Genomic DNA, 23,266 nt, shown 5'->3' with positions numbered 1-23,266 from the left:
ATTTTTTGGGGGGGAAGGAACTGTTATGAAAGTAAGACTACTTCGTGGGAAGATGTCACAGTTCGTTCCGATGTAAATGCCTGTTTGGAAAAAAACAGGTGAGGTTTTCTTGGTGAATAATTAGTATTATTTTTGCTTTAAGAATTTATCTTTCTTAGAACCACTGTCATGGCTAAAACCCTAAATAAATTATCATTCATTGTAGAAAGTGAGGCCGATTTGATTTGGAGTCTGCTCTAAATTAAAAGATTATGATGAAGGTATTAAAAGCCATTTCTAATCCCATAAATCTGATTCTACCAGCGTGCCCTGCTATGTGTTTATTGCTTATTAAGGAAGATCTAGTGCTGAGCAAATTTCAGGGGAAATGAACAGAGGGAGCCTGTTAATGACAAAGACAATTAACTTTTAATTGGAAAGCTCAGACATTTCCTGTCTGAAACACATGCCTGGCCATGTTATCCCCAAGTCCTAACACCTGTAGAATAGGTTATATCATTGTGAGTCTAGGCTCTTAGCTTGTTGCACAGGAACAGTTGAGAGAAGAAGGCTGGTATATACCTTGTGGTATTCTGGGCACGAGTTAAAATAAAAAATGGTGTGGATGTACTATAAAATTATTCCTGTTCTGTAAGGTGTCAAAGATCACAGGCTTACCAAGTGTGTTCAGGCTAATGAAATACTGGGACTTGAACATTAAATAGCATCCTGGAATCTGCCCAAGTGACCTGTGTGAGGGGAACTGTGTGCCTATGAAAAGAGAAAACTGATAGGCAGCACAGCCTGCTGAGGAGGAAGATGGCCTGAAAGGAATCTATTCTTAGCAATGCAGATTGTCTGTCTTGGAAGAATAAGAAGCTCCTTCATCCACATACATTCTTTGTGAAGATTCTTGCATGTATCTAAAGTGGGGTCAGCAAACTTTTTCACCAAGGGGCTGGTCCACTGTCCCTCAGACCTTGTGGGGGCCAGGACTATATTCATTTATTTTGGTGGGAGGGGGGAGATGAACGAATTTCTATGCCCCAGAAATAACCCAGAGATGCTTTTTAAATAAAAGCACACATTCTACTCATGTAAAAACACGGATTCCCGGACCATCTGCAAGCCAGATTTAGAAGGCGACTGGGCCGGATCCAGCCCCCGGGCCTTAGTTTGCCTATCCATGATCTAGGCTCATTCAGCTGCTACATTTGGCCTGCAAAAGGGGGGGAGAATAGATGTCTTCCTCAATCCTCTCTCCCAATAAACACATATTTCTTTCTCAAAGTCCTACTTTCTAAGCTTGCATGTTATGCTAATGTTGCAGCGATGTTTCCCCAGCATCGTTTGTGTGCTATATCTTGTTCCTCGGGGAAGATAATGCCCCTCACCTGGCACAGTTATTATTTGTTGAAATGCTTGCTTTGTATAAAGTGGTGAGGGGTGGTCAAAGGCCTGGAAACGATGCCTTATGAGGAACGGCTAAGGGAGCTGGGTGTGTTTAGCCTGGAGAAGAGGAGGTTAAGGGCTGATATGATAGCCATGTTCAAATATATAAAAGGATGTCACATAGAGCAATGGTTCCAAACTACAAGAAAGAAGATTCCACCTAAACATTAGGAAGAACTTCCTGACAGTAAGAGCTGTTCGACAGTGGAATTTGCTGCCAAGGAGTGTGGTGGAGTCTCCTTCTTTGGAGGTCTTGAAGCAGAGGCTTGACAACCATATGTCAGGAGTGCTCTGAGGGTGTTTCCTGCTTGGCAGGGGGTTGGACTCGATGGCCCTTGTGGTCTCTTCCAACTCTATGATTCTATGATTCTATGACACTTGCGCCTTTCAGCATCACAGGCAAAATATCCCAGGTGGTCACTGACATTCCTTCTGCCTGCTGGAGCCATTTTGTGATCTTTAAAAGTAGCTGCTCTGTCAATGTTGCCTGTGTCTTCCCTGTGACTATCCTGACTCAGATTCTTATCCAGTCCCCATTAAGAAAAGAAAAAGCAACGAGAAGACACTGCGCTACTTACATTTTTAAAGGATTGTTACTGGCTTCTGTGTGCTTCCTCCTCTGAGCTTAGTACAACAAGCATGTGTGTTTGTCTCTCGTATTTTCTTTTAGGTGCAAGATACAATTCTTCCTAGCCAGAAACCAGTAGAGAGATGATGCTTGAAAATAGGTATCTGAGCTACTATTCTAGACTGCAGAACACAGGATCATAGAAAATTCCCAAGGCACATGATTGGTTTATCTAGCTCTGACTCTCCAGGATTTTTCAGACAGCCCTACCAGGAGATGGAAACTGGGACCTTCTGCATGCAAACCAAATGCTCTAATATGGAGTTACAGAACATCCTGATGAATGCAGATCACCTTCCCTTTCTGTTTTGGAGAGAGTTGAGCAGCAGTAATGCTGCGCTTGGGAGTAGTGATAATTGAGGAATTCAATCTTTGTGAATTCTTATACGAACTCACCTTACCTGGGCCTCCACTAATGAGCAGATTTGCCGTGACTCATACCCGCCTTTGCATTTCCTAAATGTTCGGATGAGCTTTTGGCTTCAAAAACATACCAAAATTTATGTTGTGAGAGAATGCATTTAGCAATACATATTGAAACATAGGATTGTATTCAACATAGTAATAAGTAAGTTCCATCTGCTTGCAGTGGAACTTCCTCTCCTTGCATGTTCTCTAAATTTGTTCTAGGGAACATATTTGGGGGTGGGATGGAGTGCTTTTGCACTAGTGGTAATCCTTGTGCTGATCAGACAGGATACAATAATAACTGCCCGCAAATGCAAATTTACATGCAGAAATTTTAAACCTCCCAAATGAATTCTGAACTGAACTGAACACATGCAAAAGTGACAAGGACTGGGAGTAGATTGATCTCCCATCCTTTTTGGGGAGAAGAATGTGCTCCTTTTCATTCATATTCTTGTAGATAGGAGAGGAAGATTGATACAGTGTCATGGACTGGAAGTAATGCTAAATCCATAGCTGAGTGTGAGTAAGCAGGCATATTTGTATTCATAGCAAAAATTGAGGCACTTCATTCCTTTCCCCGATCCTCCAGCTACCCAGAGCTAAGTCATGACTTAGTATTGCATGTCAACCTGAACTTTTGGTTTGTCTTGCTTCAGACAAACCATGGTCTGTAGCCAAGGTCTGTTCCTGGACTACTGCTTGTAGTTTGGAGGGAACAACCCATAAGCCAGTTCTGATTTAACACTAAGCTAAACCATGGCTTACCTTCAGGTAGTGGGTGGAGGAGGAGTAAAGCAGCCAAGAGTTTGGCTCCAAGGACCCACATGCATATTCGTTCAAATTATACCAGGGATGGGGAACAGTCAGATCCTGAACTCCCCTACCCTTGACAGGCCACTTTGACAAGTGGTTGCGGCTGCTCACCTGCCAATTGCATGGCATCACAATGACCAGGTGACACATTTTTCTTCTGCATAGTGGCTTGAGTTCAAATTGCTGCAAAGGGAAGAGTCCAGCTGATCATAGTGGGACTTGATGTCACCACTGACAAGTGCTATTGATTGGTGCTATTGAATGTGATTGATGCTGCTTTAAGCAGGGATTGACTCTACTACACCATGCCAGTGGGGCTTGTGAAAGTTGCCACATACAGATTTGTCAAGAACAACCAGGAGCTTCCGGTTGTTCCTTTGTAGCCGTGACTTTACCTGTCCTGTACCTGACATTATATATGATATCAGTTGTAGGACAGGTGGATAAGGCTTGGGGAACACAACCCCATGGCCCTAATTTGACCCATGGACTGTAGGTTCTCCACTAAGAACAGTTTGACTGTACCCATGATCAAACTCCCTTGGGTAGTAGCATTGGTGCAAAGCTCACCAGCATCTCTGCTGAAGGCAGACAATATAATAAGTGCTACATACAGAATTATAACCTAGTAATAGCTTGTAAACGTGTGGCGGGGGGTGGATGGCGAGAGCTTTGCTCAGAGTAGATTCAGTTCAATGAACTGAAAAAGGAAGATTTCTGTTCCCAAAGCCAAAAGCTGGCACTCCAATGCTGGCACACTTATGCCTGTTTCAGTTCATTTCCCCTCTTCCACCCACCTCGGATGCATGATGAACATCTTGTTATACATTTAAAATGCCTTCGATACCAAAAATATCAGAGAACGGTTCTCAAGTATTACAAAGCCTTTTTCTTTAGCTAAATTGTGAAGTTATTCTTGAATGTTATTAACGAGGTATTTCTGGTAGGAGTGACTCTGAAAGGCCACAGTGACCTCAGCTTCCAGCTTGCATCCCTTCCATTTTATTTAGTCGGGGGCTTAAAATAATTCACACTGGCAGAATTAAAGCTGGCCTCCTGGAGTTGGCTGCTTTGTGGGTAGAGTCAGAACAACGTGGTGGATTCATAGGAGCATTTGAGGTGTGTGCGATAGATGTAGGAGTGGATGGGTAAATGCTATGCATATCTATAACTCCCCTAGAGGTTTCTTAAAATAAAAATACAGGGCAGCATCCAATGAACATCCCAGCAGCAGAAGGATTTACACTTCCACAATGGAACTTTACCATCTCTCTTCAGCCCTTCCTCCAACCTCTCCAAATCAGTGGGAACACTTAGAAGAGATTTAAGAGGCATGTGGGGAGGAGGAGAGGGGAGACACTATGCTGCCTAAGTGTAAAACTTTGCACTGACAGGGTCCATTAGTTGGATACTGCCCACAAGGTTGACTGGCTGTGTGGAGTGGACTTCTGTGTATGTAACAGGGCTTCAACATCCTCCTTTTGCCTGCCACTCTCCACCCAGTGGATTGAGAAGACACCCTTGAGCAAATTTTGGGAGAAGAGAGCGTTGAGGTTTGCTTGTGCAATGCGGTGAGGCAGAATTCAATTCCATGGCATCTCCTGGTATGGCTGCCCTTTATCACATACACAGCCCAACAAGGCAATGACTAAAATCCACCAACAACATACAAATCAATATGGCTAACCTGATCCAAAACACCCACCCACCCCACTCACACATGAAAACAAAGATCACCACAGCCAATTACAAACAAACAACCACACCCTAGGCCAACCCCAACCTCTCTCACCACCAAAGAAACACAAGTGAATAGCAGAGAACCTGCACAAGCGACGCTGACACAAAACACCACATATATTAAGTAAAATAGAAACATCGCCACCCACCCCCACCCCCACTCACCTTTTCCCCCTCCACCTCATTCCCCCTTTTCTTCTTAATGTCTTAACAAATGAAACTGATCTGTAAAAAAATGTTACTTAAAAAAAAGAGAGAGACATTGCACATACTTTTGTAAACCAAGAAAATCTTTAATAAAAAAGGAAGAAAAAAATATTCCATGGCATCTAAGTGCCAGTATGTGGCCCTTCTTTTATTTATTTAGAACCAAAGAACTGAAGAACTGTAGAGCTGCAAGGTACCACGAGGGTCTTTTAGTCCAAACCCCTGCAATGCAGGAAACTTGACCTATGTGAGGCTTGAACCCATGACCTTGAGATTAAGAGTTTCCTGCTCTTATCAACTGAGTTGTCCTCTAATAATAAGCAGAAGACGCATTCAGAGTAGACAAATATGAGTTACATGATACCTGCTTGACGGCTTACAGTTTGGCACTTGTACCATGCAAGGCAAGTGGTTCTCCATAATCCCGATCTAACCACACCTTTAGGCCTGGCATTGCTCCCTCTGTGATAAATCCAAGGACAGGAAGGGTGGGTGAGGGTGGGCTGAGCTTAATGCACATGCTTTGAGGATACCGGTGACTATTCTCCTGTGTGCTACAGTAATTTCCTAATTTCCCCTTTCAAAATTATTTAAATGAAGTCAAGCCACGCCAACCCTTCGTATTTCGAAGCAGCAGGGCTATCTGCTGTCACTACCTTGTATCCCACAACCACCCTCTGAGGTTGCACTGCTCAACTTTTTGTTGCATGTTTCCCCTTCAATATTATCCTCTCAGCAACCCATGTGAAATAAGATTGGGATGAGAAACTGGCTTGTACAAGCCCACCTCCCAGTGGCCTTCCTAACTGTGGTGGAAGTGTTGAGCCTCATCTGCAACATCTCAGACTTGATACTCCAGCCCAAGGGTGCAAAGCCTGTGGCCTTCCAGATGCTGTTACTCATTATAAACCGAATTCATACCCTGCCCTTCCTCCGCAAGGAGCGCAGGGCAGCAAACAGATACACAAATTATAAACGAAAACAGGGAAAATATTCTGAACACAATTACAATTCAAAACCTCTAAAAGCAGTTTTAGTTAGAAGCAATTACAGTTGAAAAGATTCTTCCATCCAATGATCGTGAGATCGCCACAAACGCTGTTCATTAGCCACCAAATGCCCGCATAAGCAGGAATATTTTCAGATTCTTCCTGAAAGTTAAGAATGATGGAGACATTTAGGAGGGCATTCCACAACTGGGGAACCACAGGGTCATTGTCAACTGGGACTCCAGCTCCGATCAGCACCAGCCTGGCATGGCCAGTGGTCGGGGATGATGGGAGCTGTAGTCCAACAACATTTGGAGCACTGCGCTAGTATCACCTTGGTTTGCTTAGATTTCTGAGTGTCCCTTTGTAGCACACTACTATGCTATAGACCCAGTTATTTGATTTGCTAGCTCTGTAGGAGCATGCTCTAGTGGTGGGTATCAGTCCCAGTGCTTTTTTTCTAAAAAAATAATGTTTAGGGGTACTCTCATTTTGACTCAAGTTCAATTTGACTATAGTTCAATTTGGGAAAAATAAATACAGTGGTACCTCGGGTTAAGAACTTAATTTGTTCTGGAGGTCCGTTCTTAACCTGAAACTGTTCTTAACCTAAGGTACCACTTTAGCTAATGGGGCCTCCCGCTGCCACCGCACCACCGCCACGTACCGTAATTTCTGTTCTCATCCTGGGGCAAAGTTCTTAACCTGAGGTACTATTTCTGGGTTAGTGGAGTCTGTAACCTAAAGCGTCTGTAAACTGAAGCGTCTGTAACCCGAGGTACCACTGTACAGTAAATGTACAAAAGTACAAAGATTTACAAAATGTTTAGGGGTATGTGTACCCCTGTGCACCCCCAGAAAAAAGCACTGATTAGTCCTAAGAATGCTTTCCTACCAGTTCCCACCAATACTTTCTCAAAACTGGTAAAAAAGTCTGAGCTGAACTTTGGCGACAGTGCAGCTAGCAGACCAAAAGATGAATCCTCTGTCCCCTGCAGCCACATAGCTCATCTCTTCCTCCCTCACCTCGTCATAGGTGTGGAGAGTCAGAGGTTAATGGGCTTTGCTGTGCTCCTTTATTGGCTAAGCCCTTTCTGCTCCTCCTTTAATGTTCTGTATGTTCCAAAGTCAGGACCATCTTTTTTATTCTTGCAGGATGTAATACTGTCCTTGAGCAGTATAAATAACATTAGCATGCTGGTCTTGTTGCTTGTGTTTGGGATGTTGTTCAAGCAGAGCTGCCATTGTAGTCCTCTGAAAAGGCACACTCGAGTTGTTTGCTTGTTTGGCTTTTTGCTTTGTTGCTTCCAGGGCTTCTCGCTACTCTTGTTCAGAAAACTGGTACCATTTGCTAATTTCCATTTCCCCATGCAGGACAGCTGCTCAGGTAAGCCTGATGTAAAAGCCATAAATCTCTCCCACTGCACTGTCTGTCCCTTCTGTGGAACCAGCGGGGCAGAATTGTCTGCTTGCATGCACCAATTAGGAATCTGTTTTGCGTAACCTCATTGTTCTTCCTGTCTTTCCCTGTCAGATGCAGATGCTAGTTCGTTGCGTGTATGAACACTGTATTTCCCTGTCTGGGTGAAAATAAACAAAACTGCAGCAAGATGTCTGGCAGCAGCTTGAACACAGAAGTAGCGAGCCTCAGGCCTGGAGGATGACAGAAGCCCTCTCTGTCTGGTCCTGAAGACCCGCCTAAGGTCACACCCTTCAGTGTCCCCGCTTCACACCTTTGAGTGTTTTTGCCTGCCTTGAATGTGTCCTTCAGCTCTGATAATGATACCACTTCCTGCCCTGGATAGAGAACACAGAGAGGTTTATGTAAAATACACATTCATTTTTCTGTTCACTTTTGCCTCTGGCCCCATCTGCTCTTGGCATGTGGCTCCCTAGAAGGAAATGGAGCCTGGAAAAAAGTTCCACAAGTTATATACGTCATGCAAAGATCATGGCCCCGCTGAAATTAGTATGGAACCACATTTTTAGGTACTGTGATGTTGGGAGCTTACAAAGGGCAATGGGTTTTGCAAAGGGTGACCCCACTGTGACAGAGCAGAAACAGCATGGGTTCCACACTGCTTCTGCCAGTGTGGTGTAGTGGTTAAAAGTGCTGGCCCAGGACCTGGGAGACCAGAGTTCAAATCCCCACTCTGCCATGAAGCGCACTGGGTGACCTTGGGCCACTCATTTCCTCTCAGCCTCCCCAACCTCAGAGTTGCTATGGGGATTAAAGGAGGAGAGGGAGAATCATGCACACCAGTTTGAGCTCTTTGGAGGAAAGGTAAAAGGTAAAGGGACCCATGACCAATAGGTCCAGTAGTGACCGACTCTGGGGTTGCGGCGCTCATCTTGCTTTATTGGCCAAGGGAGCCGGCGTTTGTCCGCAGACAGCTTCCGGGTCATGTGGCAAGCATGACTAAGCCACTTCTGGTGAACCAGAGCAGCGCACGGAAACGCCGTTTACCTTCCCGCCGGAGCGGTACCTATTTATCTACTTGCACTTTGACGTGCTTTCGAACTGCTAGGTTGGCAGGAGCAGGGACCAAGCAACGGGAGCTCACTCCATCACGGGGATTCGAACCGCCGACCTTCTGATCGGCAAGTCCTAGGCTCTGTGGTTTAACCCACAGCGCCACCCGTGTCCCACTTGGAGGAAAGGTAGGGTATGAATAAACAAGAGCTGGTTCAGCCTGTTATATTGGATACTGGACTGGGTTCAACCATAACAATGGAGAGGGACTGTATATCAGTGGGAAAGCACATGCTTTTCATGAAGAAGTTTCCAGGTTCAGTCCTTGGTATTGGCAGGATCAAGCAGTGATATTCTCTCCAGACCAGGGAGATGTTGTGGGAAAGACTCCAGCCTGAGAACCACTAAAAGAGTAGACAATTCTGAGTAAGATGTACAAATTGCACTGGGTTAAAGCTGACTGAAAGTCCAGAGGTAGCATTATCAATTTACGATGCGGTGGAAGGTTCACAGGCTATGAAGGACTTGCTCACAAATTTATTGACAGCTGCACAAATTATTATAGCTAGGAAGTGGAAGGAGCAAGCAGAATATAAAACGGAAGAATGACATACAGAGGTGTGGGACATAGCTATTAATGATAAATTAACATGTGCCATTAAGGTAACAAAGGGAATATGCAGGAGAAATGATTTTGAGGAGATATGGAGGGTGTTTGTAGAATTTGTACTGTTAAAACGGAAAGGGGTCAAACCATCGCAAGAGGTGTTGAAATATTGGGATGTTGGATAGTTACAATGGAATGGTCTCAGTGGTGGGGTGGGGTGCACATTTTTATTCTTATTCATTTATATTACTTTGTCAAAATAAAATTTAAAATTTAAAAAAAGATGGGACAATTTGCAGTACCCAACTTGGACATTGTGGGTATTATAAGCCCTTCTCAGTACACAGGACATGTCTTTTGGCATATATTTCCTCCATAATTTGCAATCAACACTTGACGTTAAAATGGCAGGTACCATTAAGCGGAAATTAACTGACAGCTGGCACTGGGAGATTTTAAGTAAAGATTAATGCAACTGAATTAATGGGATAACTTTGCATTTTATTTTTCTGAAGCAGTAAATCTAGACCTGTTGGTATTCTAAACTCAGTTCTTTTTAGCTGTATCAATTTCTTAGTCATACCTGGGGAATTTTTTTAATAATGATAATCAAAACAGTTTGAAATATAATTTGCATAAGGCTTTCTGAAACAAGGTTTGTTCAAAACTTTTACTCAAATGTTGAAATTCCATCAAATGAACTTACATGTAAAGGAAGCCTCTACGTGTTTACTTAAGTTAAACCAAATGAATTTAACAGAATTTACTCTTTGATTCAACGTGCACAGGATTGCAAGCATCCTAGGCTTAAACATCCTAGTAATTGCAATGGGATTTACAAGGTGTACATTCTGTCGGAATTACTCCCCAGCAAGTGTAAAATATGGATGCAGTTTTATTTTTCATGGATACGATTATTTGCTCAATGCACAGGATGAGGTGAAAGCCTCAAATCTGAAGTAAATCGACCGTGCTAAGGACTGGGATATTCATTTCAACCAGTGCTTAATATCCTATTGATTCAAGGTTGGTTTTTCCTACTAATATTTCTCTTTATGTTGGAATCAGCAGTTAAGAAAGAGAAACCTTTCTGTTGTCATACCATCACAATATGTAGGGTTTTATCTGTCTGCACTATGGGACTTCCTCTTATTCCTGCGAGCACCACCCTCATCCACTCTGGTGAGTTGGGAGGAAGCCCCAGAACAGATTTTTTTTGGGGGGGGGAGGGGGCAACATAAAAAGAGGGCAAATGCCCTGAATAAGCTCCTACTAATTGCACAAACCTGTGTCTACGGTGCTGCAGCAACAGCTTGTGCATTTCTGATGAGCACAGAAGCATGGGTACCCTGCACAAATACATGATGCACATAGCGGTTTTGGTCATCAAGGGTGTGTTTGGAGAGATGGGAGGTGAGTTAGCATGTGTTATGATGCCTGTGGCTTGAGAGATGAATGAAGAATGCCGGCTCTTCCCATCACACAGCAGTTTAGTAACAGAAGTGGAGAAGCCCAGACCAGGCAGCATGTTTCATTGGCTCCTGAAGAGGCTTTCAACCCAAGAGCTCTTGCTCCATTTCTGTCTCCCTTCAGCCCTTTCTAACTCAGAATTCTCCCCAGATCACACAACCCTTGGATTTCTTCCAAGGCCCCACTCCTCACTGGCCTTTCTTCACCCTCTCCTTGAGAGTATTACCCGGCTAGAATATGTCCTTGACCTCTGATAATGTCTCGTTTGTCTGGATGGAGAGAGCGGTGTGTGCGAATGTGTTCAGAAGCTACCCTACTGCAGAAGTGCTAAATTTCTGGTTCATTGTTTGGGCCACTTTCATCTCTGGCCCCAGCCACCCCTGGCATATGGCCCTCATAAGGTTTCCTCATAATGGAATGTGGTGCTAGGGTGAAAAAGGTTCCCACTCTTTGTTTCGTACCATTTAATTTGTTTTAGTGTTTTAATCTTGCCAACAAAGGTCTGTATAGTTAAAGCCATGGTTTTCCCAGTAGTGATGTATGGAAGTGAGAGCTGGACCATCAAGAAGGCTGATCGCTGAAGAATTGATGCTTTTGAATTATGGTGCTGGAGGAGATTCTTGAGAGTCCCATGGACTGCAAGAAGATCAAATGTATCCATTCTTAAGGAAATCAGCCCTGAGTGCTCACTGGAAGGACAGATCGTGAAGCTGAGGCTCCAATACTTTGGCCTCCTCATGAGAAGAGAAGACTCCCTGGAAAAGACCCTGATGTTGGGAAAGATGGAGGGCACAAGGAGAAGGGGACGACAGAGGACGAGATGGTTAGACAGTGTTCTCGAAGCTACAAACATAGAATCATAGAGTTGGAAGAGACCACAAGGGCCATCGAGTCCAACCCCCTGCCAAGCAGGAAAACATGAGTCTGACCAAACTGCGGGAGGCAGTGGAAGACAGGAGTGCCTGGCGTGCTCTGGTCCATGGGGTCACGAAGAGTCGGACACGACTAAACAACAACAGTGTTTTAATATTATAAACCACCATGGGTGTGCCTTTAACATTATAAACCACCATGGGTGTGCCTGTTTGTAAATCACGGTGATTTACAAACAGAATAAGTAAATAACACTGGAACCTGGCATAAGGTTAGACCACTTGGAGAGGGGAAAAAGGCAAAACAAGCAACTGACTACAAAGCGAAATTGGGCCTGTGTGTGGGGATGAACATTTCTTCTGTTGAATTATGTTTAAAGGCTGCATTACTATGAGCATAGATTAGATGCTTAGGCATTCAACCCGTTGCATCCTCATTATACCCCTGCTTAATGGGAAATTAAATTGATTCAGTTTCCCAATGAACAGTTATGAAACGGCATTTAAACTCTTATTAAGAATGTGTCAATGTGTGTCCCCTTAATGTAGATTATTATATGCAAGTAATTGTACTGCAGTCACTGGAATCATAGGTATCTAAAATCACCTCTGTGCTCCAAGCACAAACTGGCTCAAATACCGTTACTACATTTGAGGAACTGTAGTTTTGTGAGGCTTAATCCCTAGACTATTTTCAGTTTCTTCTGTTGGCAAAATGCAAAAAAGATAGCTACACTGACTAAGATGGAATTGTTTTAAGGTGATTATTGTTTTTATTTCCTGCATTAAAATGCCTGAGCAACTCATTTCACAGAATGAACCTAAGCTTATTTATTAAAATGTAATAATAGTTGAGTTTAAAAGAACTTCAAATGATATTAAGTCTCTCTCTCCCCCCCCCCCCGAACTGCTGAACATACATACCAAATGTTAATAAATGGTCACCACTTTTAAGTTTTTAGTATCCAACTTTATTGGTAGGGTAGCCATGTAAAAAATGTCGAGAGCTTTTTTTTAAAAAAACAAACAAACAAAATTAGTATTACTTAGGTGAAGCATAACCCTGATCTTCTACAGTAGAGATCCCAGTTACAACTAGGCATTTGAGAAACAAGAGCACTCTGCACTTTTCAGTTAAAAGTGACAGTGCCTCTTCAATAGCATATGCGCTTAGAATGTATTGGCAATACTCTCTTACACACCTTTTACTCGCAACTTCCGTGAGCCCCACACTACAGGATATGTGGCATTTTGATGCTGTCTGCTTTGTTCCTTCCTTCATGGCCTTCCTGAAAATGTAGCAAGCTGGCACAATCTGCTTCGTAGAAGGCATTCTTCCCTCTCTCTCTCAGCAAGAGGAGGTATGTTTCCTCTGTAGCCGTTGTGGAAACAGAAGCTGCTGGCCCCTTAACAGGCTAGTAATAATCAGGGCCTTAGTTGCAAGGCTGAAATAACCAGCCAAATCTTTGGATGCAGGCCTCTAGTTCCCTAATACACATTTTTTAAAAAATGGGTTGCTTGTCTGAAATGACCACATACTTTGTTTAGGAATCAATGTGCTCTTCACCTGGGGTGGTGGTGCACAGCGCTTTCAAATACAGTGGTACCTCAGGTTAAGTACTTAATTCGTTCCGGAGGACCATACTTAACCTGAAACTGTTCTTAACCTGAAGCACCACTTTAGCTAATGGGGCCTCCTGCGGCCGCCACGCCGCCGGAGCACGATTTCTGTTCTCATCCTGAAGCAAAGTTCTTAACCTGAAGCACTATTTCTGGGTTAGCGGAGTCTGTAACCTGAAGCGTATGTAACCTGAGGTACCACTGTATAGGTATGAGGACACTCAGCCTCACCTAGGTCAGTTGGAACTGTTTGCCATCATGGGGACTGGGACTCTTGTCAATCCCTTTCCCCACTCACGTCCACACAGTGACTGCAGGCAGGTATTTGCAGTCGCAGTTGAGTACTAATACAATTTACATTCCCCATAAAGGAAATTGTAACGGGAGAAATTCCAGCCTGCACAGTGCGCCTCTGTCAGGCCAACTGTATTGGTTCGTGAGGGTAAAATCTTTTTTCTGTGCAGTCATAGCTGCCCACCTGAAGAATGAGAGAGTAAAGGGCAACTAGGAAGGGAGACGAGAGCGTTTCACTCTTCCAATATCTAAACATTGGCATCATAATCGAAGTTGATTGTCGGTACACCTCGGGGCTTATGAGCTGAAGTACTTTTCACTCTGCACAACATTAACTTATGGAACTCACTATCACAAGAAATAGTACTGGCCCCCAGCTTGAAGGCTTTGAAGACAAATTCATGGAGTCTAATTTCTCCACAAGCAATGGTCAGGGACAACATAAGCTTTGAAGAGGAGGAGGAGGAGTTTGGATCTGATACCCTGCTTTATCACTACCCTAAGGAGTCTCAAAGCGGCTAACAATCTCCTTTCCCTTCCTCCCCCACAACAAACACTCTGTGAGGTGAGTGAGGCTGAGAGACTTCAGAGAAGTGTGACTAGCCCAAGGTCACTCAGCAGCTGCGTGTGGAGGAGCGGAGACACCAACCCGGTTCCCCAGATTATGAGTCTATCGCTCTTAACCATTACACCACACTGGCTCTCTGAGTGCCAGATGCTGGGGTTAAGCAAGATTTGGCTGTCACACTCATACCCCCAGATTGTGTGTTGCCCAGAAGCAACAGGCAGGCTAACATTAAAGAAACAAATCCTGAGTTCAGGGGTGAGGAACCTTTTTGACTCCATGATTGTCCTCAAGGGCCAATTTTGACAGGGAGCAGGCTGTGTGCCACCACTGCAGGATTAACCCTGGAGGTTCTCCACCCCTGACTTAGCCACAGAATCATAGAGTTGGAAGGGATCTGCCAAAGGCCATCTAGTACAACCCTCTGCAATGCAGGAATCTCAAGCATCCATGACAGAAGGGCCATCCAACCTCTGCTCAAAAACCTCCACAATGTCCTGAGGGAGACTGTTTCAATGTCAAACAACTCTTACTGTCATAAAAGTTCTTCCTGATGTTTAGTCCTTGATCTCCTCTACAAGGTTAGTGGTTGGGAGGAGATGAGTGGATTTGTAACTGGCTGACTGACCGAACCCAAAGGGTGCTCATCAATGGTTCCTCTTCATCCTGGAGAAGAGTGAATAGTGGGGTGCCACAGGGTTCTGTCTTATTCAACATCTTTATCAATGACTTGGATGATGGACTCAAGGGCATCCTGATCAAATTTGCAGATCAAGGGCATCCTGATCAAATTTGCAGATGACACCAAACTGGGAGGGGTGGCTAACACCCCAGAGGACAGGATCACACTTCAAAATGACCTTGACAGATTAGAGAACTGGGCCAAAACAAACAAGATGAATTTTAACAGGGAGAAATGTAAAGTATTGCACTTCGGCAAAAAAAATGAGAGGCACAAATACAAGATGGGTGACACCAGGCTTGAGAGCAGTACATGTGAAAAGGATCTAGGAGTCTTGGTTGACCACAAACTTGACATGAGCCAACAGTGTGACGCGGCAGCTAAAAAAGCCAATGCAATTCTGGGCTGCATCAATAGGAGTATAACATCTAGATCAAGGGAAGTAATAGTGCCACTGTATTCTGCTCTGGTCAGACCTCACCTGGAGTACTGTGTCCAGTTCTGGGCACCACAGTTCAAGAAGGACACTGACAAACTGGAACGTGTCCAGAGGAGGGCAACCAAAATGGTCAAAGGCCTGGAAACGATGCCTTATGAGGAACGGCTAAGGGAGCTGGGCATGTTTAGCCTGGAGAAGAGGAGGTTAAGGGGTGATATGATAGCCATGTTCAAATATATAAAAGGATGTCACATAGAGGAGGGAGAAAGGTTGTTTTCTGCTGCTCCAGAGAAGCGGACACGGAGCAATGGTTCCAAACTACAAGAAAGAAGATTCCACCTAAACATTAGGAAGAACTTCCTGACTGTATGAGCTTTTCGACAGTGGAATTTGCTGCCAAGGAGTGCGGTGGAGTCTCCTTCTTTGGAGGTCTTTAAGCAGAGGCTTGACAACCATATGTCAGGAGTGCTCTGATGGTGTTTCCTGCTTGGCAGGGGGTTGGACTCGATGGCCCTTGTGGTCTCTTCCAACTCTATGATTCTATGAGTTCTATGAGTTTCATAGAACTCTCAAGTGCAAGGAGTTCTTTGAAAGCCAAAGGTTTGCTCTGCTTCTCTTACTAACGCATTTTGTCCTGCATGAGCTACAAAATGGAGACCATTGCTCTGGTCTATTCCTCCTCCAGCTGTAGCTTAGCTGTGGGGAGCTTTGGCCCTCCAGATGTTGTTCAACTACCACTCCCATCATCCCTGGCCATTGGTCATACTTGCTAGGGCAGAAGGGAGTTGTAGTTCAACATCATCTGGAGGGCCAGAGGTTCCCCATTCTTATAACCTGCGAAGGAAAGAACCTCCAAGCTTGGGCTTTGATCTTGCAAGAGCAGCTGCCGCAACCACATTAAAAATGTTCTATTTTAGTATTTGAAGACTATTTCTGTTTGCCAATAAAGACGTGGTTTCATTGAGACAAGGGAGGAAAAGAGCCCATCGCTCACCGTGCGTTTCACTGATTTTAACAACATGTTATATATCAACAAAGAATGTTCTCTACTCATTTACATCAGTTTCACTGTGCACAATGATTCAGTCTTTAAATTGCTCATCTTCAAAACCACCAAGCAGTGCAGATTTGTATTACCCATTTGGAGAGAGGAAAAACAGCAGCTGACAAAGGCCACCAACCAACTTCAGGGCTGAGCAGAGATTTTGAACCAACCTTCTCTGTGGCCTAAGCCTAGATCTGAACCACCCTTACACAGTTCAATGGGGCCTTTACTCCCTAGCAACTGTGCATGGGACTGCAGCCTGAATTGCATAACGAAGCAGCAGAATATGGAGCAAGGGACAGAACAGTGGAATGCCAGTGAACTCTACAGTTTTGTCATCCTAGGCAAAACTCATCCTTCCCTCTTCTACGCAAACATACCTTCAAACTGAAATCCTGGCTACATTAAAAAAAAGAGAGATTTGTTACAGCTTCCGCCATCCTGACTTTCCCCCTCAAAGGAGTTGGGTTTTTTTTAAGGATGAGTGTCTACCCAATGAGAGCAAAGAAGCATATTTGAGGGATTGTCAAATAATGAGATTCCACTAGTTGCCTTCTGTTTTTATTTTCTTTTTCTCTGGCTGGCATTCCTCAGCCTCGCTGGGAGCTGGTGATTCTGGAGCTTTGGGAGCACTGCCGTGGTGGGCCCCCAAAGCGTTTGGAGCATTGTGCAGCGCCAGCGGTGGGGGCGATGATGATGATGATGATGGGAGCAGTACAGAGGTGCTTGGGGAGGAATGCGGAAGCTGCCCTTGGGATGTGGAGGGCACTGGAGGAGGTGGCGCCCTGGTGGCAAACAACCGTGCCAGGTTCTCCAGGGCAGCTGTTTGCCTGTCCATGGCATCTGCGATCCGCCTGGTCGACGTCTCCATAAGAGTGATGAGTTTGTCCATGTTTTTGGTGGCCTGGCCCACGTGGCTTGCGAGGATGGTCAGCTCCTCCTTGCGGGCATTGCTCTCCCTGGCCTGCGTAAGCTCGGACGTCTCCCTGTGCCTTGAGTGCAAATCGGATAGGGCGCACACTAGCCTGTCGCCTACTTGCGATATGGCATCCACGAGGTCCGAGGCAGAGTCGGGTTGCTTCCTATGTTTCCTGCTCCAGTGGTTGCTCGCTCTGTCAGTGTCGGCCAGGGGCCCCCTGGGGAAGGAGCTGGATGGGCCTGCAATGGAAGACAGCAGGAGTTAACAAAACGGTGGCGTTCTGCAGGGGGCCAGCAGCACACCAGATGCCAAAAGAAGTTAAAACAGCAGCAGCAGCCTGCACTTAAAAGCAGAGGGGAACCTGTGGCCTTGCAGTTGCTGCTGGGCCTACAAAACCCATCATCACTGACCATGCTGGCTGTGGCTGATGGGAGCTATAGTCCCAGGAACATCTAGATGGCTCTAGGTTCTCCACGCCTAACTGAAAGCTTAATTTCAGCCAGTGTTCACTAGGGCTTAGCTCTGGAGCATGCTCAACAATGCTAAGGAGACAACCTCTGACATTTGTGTGGACCAACTCACCTCACTAAGTAGCTCTAGCCAGACCTCATACATTTGGGATTACAACAGGGATGGGGAACCAGTTGGACTACAACTCCCATTATCCATGACTATCGGGCTATGGTGGCTGGGACTTATTGGCATTGTAGAATTTGCCATCTGGAGGACCACAGGTTCCCAATCCCTAGATTACAGGGACAGGCTTCTAGTATATAAGTGGAGTCCTCCCAGCACATCTCAGAGGTGTTAAAAAAAGAAAAGAAAAAAAGAAATCAAGCTCAGCCCAAACCACCATCTTAACTTAACCCACCTAGGTGACATTGCTCAAAAGCAATGATCTTTGAAACAGGAGTTGAATTCTCAAAATTCACCTGAATTGACAGCCGAATGGCTCTCTCCTCTAGCACTGGGGAAATGGGGCAAAGCCTCATCACCTGCCAGGATGTCGTCTTCTCCGTGCTGCTCCCATTCATCACCTGGAGATTGGGCATTCACAGGGTCGGAATCCATCCGCGGGTCTTGAAAATAGCCATTTGAGTCATCCGCAGGCTCTGGGATGGAGGCTTCGTCGTCGTCGGAAACGAGGACGACGCTTAGTTTTTCGTTTTTCTCCTGCTCCAGCCCCAGCTTTTGTGCCTCTCGATTCCTCCGATCTATGGAGAGGGAGACTTTGGACACCACCAGGCCTTTGTGCATGCACAGGAAACTATTCAAGGAATCATAGAACGGCAGGGCACGTTGGCCACTCACAGAGGAGTTGTTTCCACAAACAATGGCCTTGTATCCTCGCCGAAGCTCTTTGGCACGCAAACGGCACTGCTTCATATCCCTGTCATAGCCGTATTCCCGCATCCGATCAGAGATCCACTCATACTGAGCCTCGTTGCGAAAATTGGTGGCCAGCGAGGCTTGGACTTGGTCGTCGCCCCAGATCTCAATGAAGGTCCGGATTTCTTCATCAGGCCAGTAGGGGTTACGGTGGCGGATGCTCTTTCTAGGAGCAAACGGCTGGATGTTCATATTCTCCCTTGGCAGTTGTTGCTGGTCACGAAGAAGTGCCTTGGCCCCTGCAGAAAAGGTACGTTTTGCTGATATGTAATACCTAGAGCGGAGATTGTTCAGCTCTTGCAAGTTGTTCTGTAGATTCTTTAAGAGGTCGTCATTACCAGCCATTATTTTCTTTCTGCCTCTGCTGCCAAAAGAGAACCCACACCAGTTAAAACCTCACAGGCACAGCAGAGGTTATTCTTTCCCCTTTAATTGGTTTTCTGACCTTCAGAGTTATTTGGCAAGTGGCCCCGATCACGTAAACTATCAATTTAGCTTAGGAACACAAATGTGCCGTTCTCCCAGTTACAACAGGCCCCTTTTAGAAGGATGTACATACCTCTATTGCTGAACTGTTTGTTTATATGTACAGTGGTACCTCGCAAGACGAAATTAATTCGTTCTGCGAGTTTTTCGTCTTGCGAAGCACGGATTTTGGAAAAGCTTCAAAAATCACCAAAGTCTTCAAAAACCTCAAAAGAGGCTCGAAGTCAAGTCGCAACTGCACGCCCTGAATGCACGGTTTTAAGAAAAAGGAAACAAACTTGCAAGATGTTTTCATCTTGCGAAGCAAGCCCATAGGGAAATTCGTCTTGCGAAGCAACTCAAAAAACGAAAAACTCTTTCGTCTTGCGAGTTTTTCGACTTACGAGGCATTCGTCTTGCAAGGTACCACTGTATTGTTGTTTGTATGTTCTCCTCCCTAAGGAGAAATACAGGTATTTTGGGAAATGATTGTAGGCTACAGTACTATACCCACTTACTTGGAAACATCATTTATGTATGTGAGGCTTGTTTCCAAACAAACACGTAGAGAGGATTGCAAACATTTATGGAGAAGGCCATCAATAGCTACTAGCCTCGTTGGCGATGCTCTACTTCCAGAGATGGGTGCAGTATGCTTCTGAATTGCTAGGACTCAGAAATGCAGGGAGTGCTTATAAATTTCCCATAGACATTTGGTCAGCCACTGTGAAAATAGGATGCAAGACTAGATGAACCTCTGGCTTGATCTAGCAGGGATTTTCTCATGTTCTAATTTGTCTCACATGGACAGACACCTCCAGCGGGTCCCTGGGTTTTTGAACTGACATGGGGTCAGTGGAACAGCCACACAAATTTAGATCCTGGACTTATCTGGGAGACAGGGCTATTTAGATAAGCATGGGGTTTATGAATAACGCAATTAATGTTTTTTCTTCTGCACACCTGACGTGTTTGGGTTTTGCTCTACCAAAAAAGTTTGCCTGCAGGTCCAGCTCCAGCTGCACCACTGCATGGAGTTAGCTTGTATTTTAGCAACTTGTGTGGCAGCCACAGGTGACCAGGAATTCCATGCAGGCAAACAAGGGGGCTGGTGGAAGAGGAAAGGATTTATTCACAGTCTACTTCCTTTCTGTGCAAGTCACAAAGAGAGGGATGCCCTTTTCTCTACAACTATCACAGAAATACAGACAGCTGCCAAAGGAGGGGTGGATTGCTCCACCACTCCCCTGCCAGTCTATTTGGTAGATCTTTTTTTTTTTTACTAGCCAGCCAAAAAGCCACAAGCCTGCATTTCCATGCAGGTGATGGAAGATAGGGCTTCCTCTCTTGATAGGTCAGCACGGAGACTCATAGCAGGCTAGTATAATTTTTTGCAGCCTAGATTAATTTTATGGAATTCGAAGTCTAAAGCCACATCCTGTGTTGCTTTACTCAGAAGTAAATCTCAGCAGGTCCAATGGTACTTACTTGAATCAAGCCTGCATGTGATGCAGGCCTTGTGGAAACAACACCATCTCACTTTATTTGGGAGTAAACATTTGCATCACACAAAAGACTTTCTGAGCTTTAGGTTGTGATTTTAAAGACAAATTTGGAAAGCAAGTGCCATTCAGGCAATTGAGATATATTTCCAAGTAAGCAATTCAGCACAAAACAAAAGCATGCAAATGTTTCATTTCCCGGTCAGGGCTCACTCAGCCATGTCAGCAGAACATAAAAGCAAGACATTAGCTAATGTAGACACTTAAGAAGATGACAAATAAGCCTCACTATTAGCCAAAAGTCTCTGCAGGGATAACAGAGTAAGGCACATCTAGTGGTCTGTTCTTATAGGGGTGGGCAAACTGGATCTAGGATGTACAGACAACAGGAGGGAAAATCACATGGTGGAATGCTCCTTCCTTCAAAAACCTTCCATGCCTATAGAAAACTAGTTGAAAGAAGGCTTAGCTAGGCTTCGCTTTTATGGATGGGCATTCAATTATGCCAACCTCCATCTGCATCTTGAGGTGGTACAGCCCAGACACAGGTTTACCTGCATCTGAGCCTTACCACTTGAAGCCACAGGGGGTGGCTTGCATAATTGAATGATTGTCTATATTAGTAAGATAATAGTAATAGAGAATTGGGCCTATATAGCTAGAAGGACCCAGGAATGAACAGGTCTCCAGTACAGACAGCTGATATATGACAGGTTGGGCATGCAAAAATTACTGGAAAGCTCCCTTCTTGAACTCACACCTTGAGGGTGAATCTACAGCTTTCCGGAAACACTTCTGTAAAATAAAAACCCCACCAGGCTTAGATAGCTGTCTAGCCAGCAAAGATGCTACCAGTTTCCCACATTAAGTTCAGCCTGCAGTTATTTCCACCTGCAGTACTCCTAAGGTACCCCTGCAGCACAGCTCTGGCATTTCTAACACAACAGAGCGAAACAGAGTCTTTGGGTTTGCAGATCAGTACCACCAGACTCCAAGAAGCTGGAATAAATCCAAGGGGCTTCCTCCAAAAACCCATTTATAAGAATCCCTCCTCCCTCCAAAAGCCACAATCCCTTTTTAGCTGAGCAGCAGATGCAAATGGCAGATTCTCCAGCAAACTGAACACCAGACTTTTCACAGGGTATGTGAAGACGAGCATCATTTTGCATCTCATGGGGAACTTGAAATCTGGAGTTGTGTTTTTTTTTTAAGTACTGGAAAACAACAACTCTGGGGTGCAACATTTAACTCTTCCTGGTGTCTGATCCTGCCCCTCCTCCAAGCAACAGACCTCCCCTCCCTCACCCACTTCCAGGGACACCCAGGGGTGCTCTCCAGCGTTTCGGTGCCGGCCAGGGGTTTCCCAAAGCATCCCGACCCTCCCAGCCGCCTTCCCCCAAAAGCTCTGCCGCTCCCCTAACCCACAGTCGCACACTTACTTGCAAGTTCCCGGCTCGCTCGTGGGCATGCAGGCCGGCTGCGATTGGCTCCCCCGCGTGACGGGCGCGGCGCCCGCCCAACCAGACGCGGCCTTGGGGAGGCAGGACGAAGCAGAGGAAGAAGGCGGGGAGCCAGCGCTCAATCGGGGAGGCGGGGAGGGGCAAGAGTCAAGCCCGTGACTGACGTGCGGAGCCTCGAATCAGAGGGCGGACAATGGGGAAAGGGAACTAAGGGGGTGTAGGAAAATATAGAAATAAAAAGTAGTTGCAAAAGAAGAGAAGCCGCAAATAAGAACAAATGCATTTAACGCTGGTTAAGGAGGGGATCTGCGATCACAAATGTTGCAAAAGCAATAAATGGATGAGCATGAACAAAAGCAGAGGTTGAAATGGATATCAAACAATATATATATATATTTTATTAAAAAATCACCTTGCAAACTCAGTGAAGCATTTGGAGCCGGGCTGGCGGGGCGGAGGGCGCAGCAAACTTCAAGGAGGAGCAGCAGCAGAGCTGGCCAGGAAGCGGAGCAGCACAAGTTTGATGGTCCCCGGGCAGGCGGGCTGCGCTTGCAATTCAAATAAACTTTCCCTTCCCACCATGCTGAGAGAGGCCCATGTGACCATCAGCAGCCAGACCTCCGGCCGCCCGAGGGGTGGGGCTCCGGCGGCGCTTTCGGCCGCGCGGCGAGGGTCATTTGGAAGTTAATCCCCTTGTCGTGGCTTTGTTCGGCCGAGCTCGCTCTGCTGGCGAAAGGCGGCTCCGGGTTGCCAGGGCGGGGAGGGCGCTCAGCTCCCCCCCCCCCCAAGTATTTTGCAAACAGCCTTTGCCAAAAAAAGCAAATGCATATTCTCATTCACATTTCCCCCGGGAAGGAAGCGTCAGGTTCTCCAGCGCAGTCCTAGAATATGCCCTCTTAAAAAACAAAACACCTTGTTGAATTCGGAGGCGATTTACTCTCGGGATTGCAACTATGTCTACTCAGACGGACGTCCTATTGAATTCAATGGAGCTTCCTCCCAGGGTGGTATGGTGCTGTACGTTTTGAAACAAGTCTTCAAAAGCTCTCCAGAAATTTAGGGCGCCCTATCGTACCCCACCAAGGAAGCGGCTTTCTCAAACTACATTCTGTTAGATGCCACCCCAGTCTCGGAGCAGTAAGAGACTCCAGGGGGGCAGGCACACCACCGGATTCTGTTTGCTTGAAGTGGAGGTCAGCCGAGACACTGATGTCCTTGGAATAATATGGATAACCAAAGGATGCT

General features: G+C 45.5%; 1 protein-coding gene and 1 long non-coding RNA gene across 6 annotated transcripts in view; both read right to left on the bottom strand.

The window, feature by feature from the left end:
* Positions 1-12,589: 12,589 nt before the first annotated feature.
* LOC309344929 (uncharacterized protein) lies at positions 12,590-22,658 on the bottom strand. Of its 5 annotated transcripts, XM_081867852.1 has the most exons (6): positions 22,434-22,649; positions 22,001-22,228; positions 19,578-19,783; positions 18,138-18,958; positions 15,809-17,444; positions 12,590-14,735 (listed from the first exon to the last, which is right to left on the bottom strand). In XM_081867852.1, the coding sequence occupies exons 4-5, from the start codon at positions 18,937-18,939 to the stop codon at positions 16,831-16,833; spliced, it is 1,416 nt and encodes a 471-aa protein (XP_081723978.1). In that variant the 5' UTR covers positions 18,940-18,958; positions 19,578-19,783; positions 22,001-22,228; positions 22,434-22,649; the 3' UTR covers positions 12,590-14,735; positions 15,809-16,830. The 5 variants fall into 5 exon arrangements, with proteins under 5 accessions (XP_081723978.1, XP_081723981.1, XP_081723977.1 ...); XM_081867855.1 differs by lacking the exon at positions 19,578-19,783 and having other exon boundaries at positions 18,201-18,958; positions 22,434-22,658; XM_081867851.1 differs by lacking the exon at positions 19,578-19,783 and having other exon boundaries at positions 22,434-22,651.
* Positions 12,590-23,266, bottom strand: part of LOC309345242 — a 163,478-nt gene continuing 152,801 nt past the window's right edge. The window contains exon 2 of the long non-coding RNA XR_014158135.1: positions 12,590-14,138. This is a non-coding gene — a long non-coding RNA (uncharacterized lncRNA). The remainder of the gene's footprint in view (positions 14,139-23,266) is intronic.

This window comes from Podarcis erhardii (assembly GCF_964252035.2).
Source record: "Podarcis erhardii genome assembly, chromosome: 6".
NCBI classification, from domain to species: domain Eukaryota; kingdom Metazoa; phylum Chordata; class Lepidosauria; order Squamata; family Lacertidae; genus Podarcis; species Podarcis erhardii.
The sequence above is the reverse complement of the archived record's forward strand: the minus strand, read 5'-3'. Positions and strand labels throughout refer to the sequence as shown.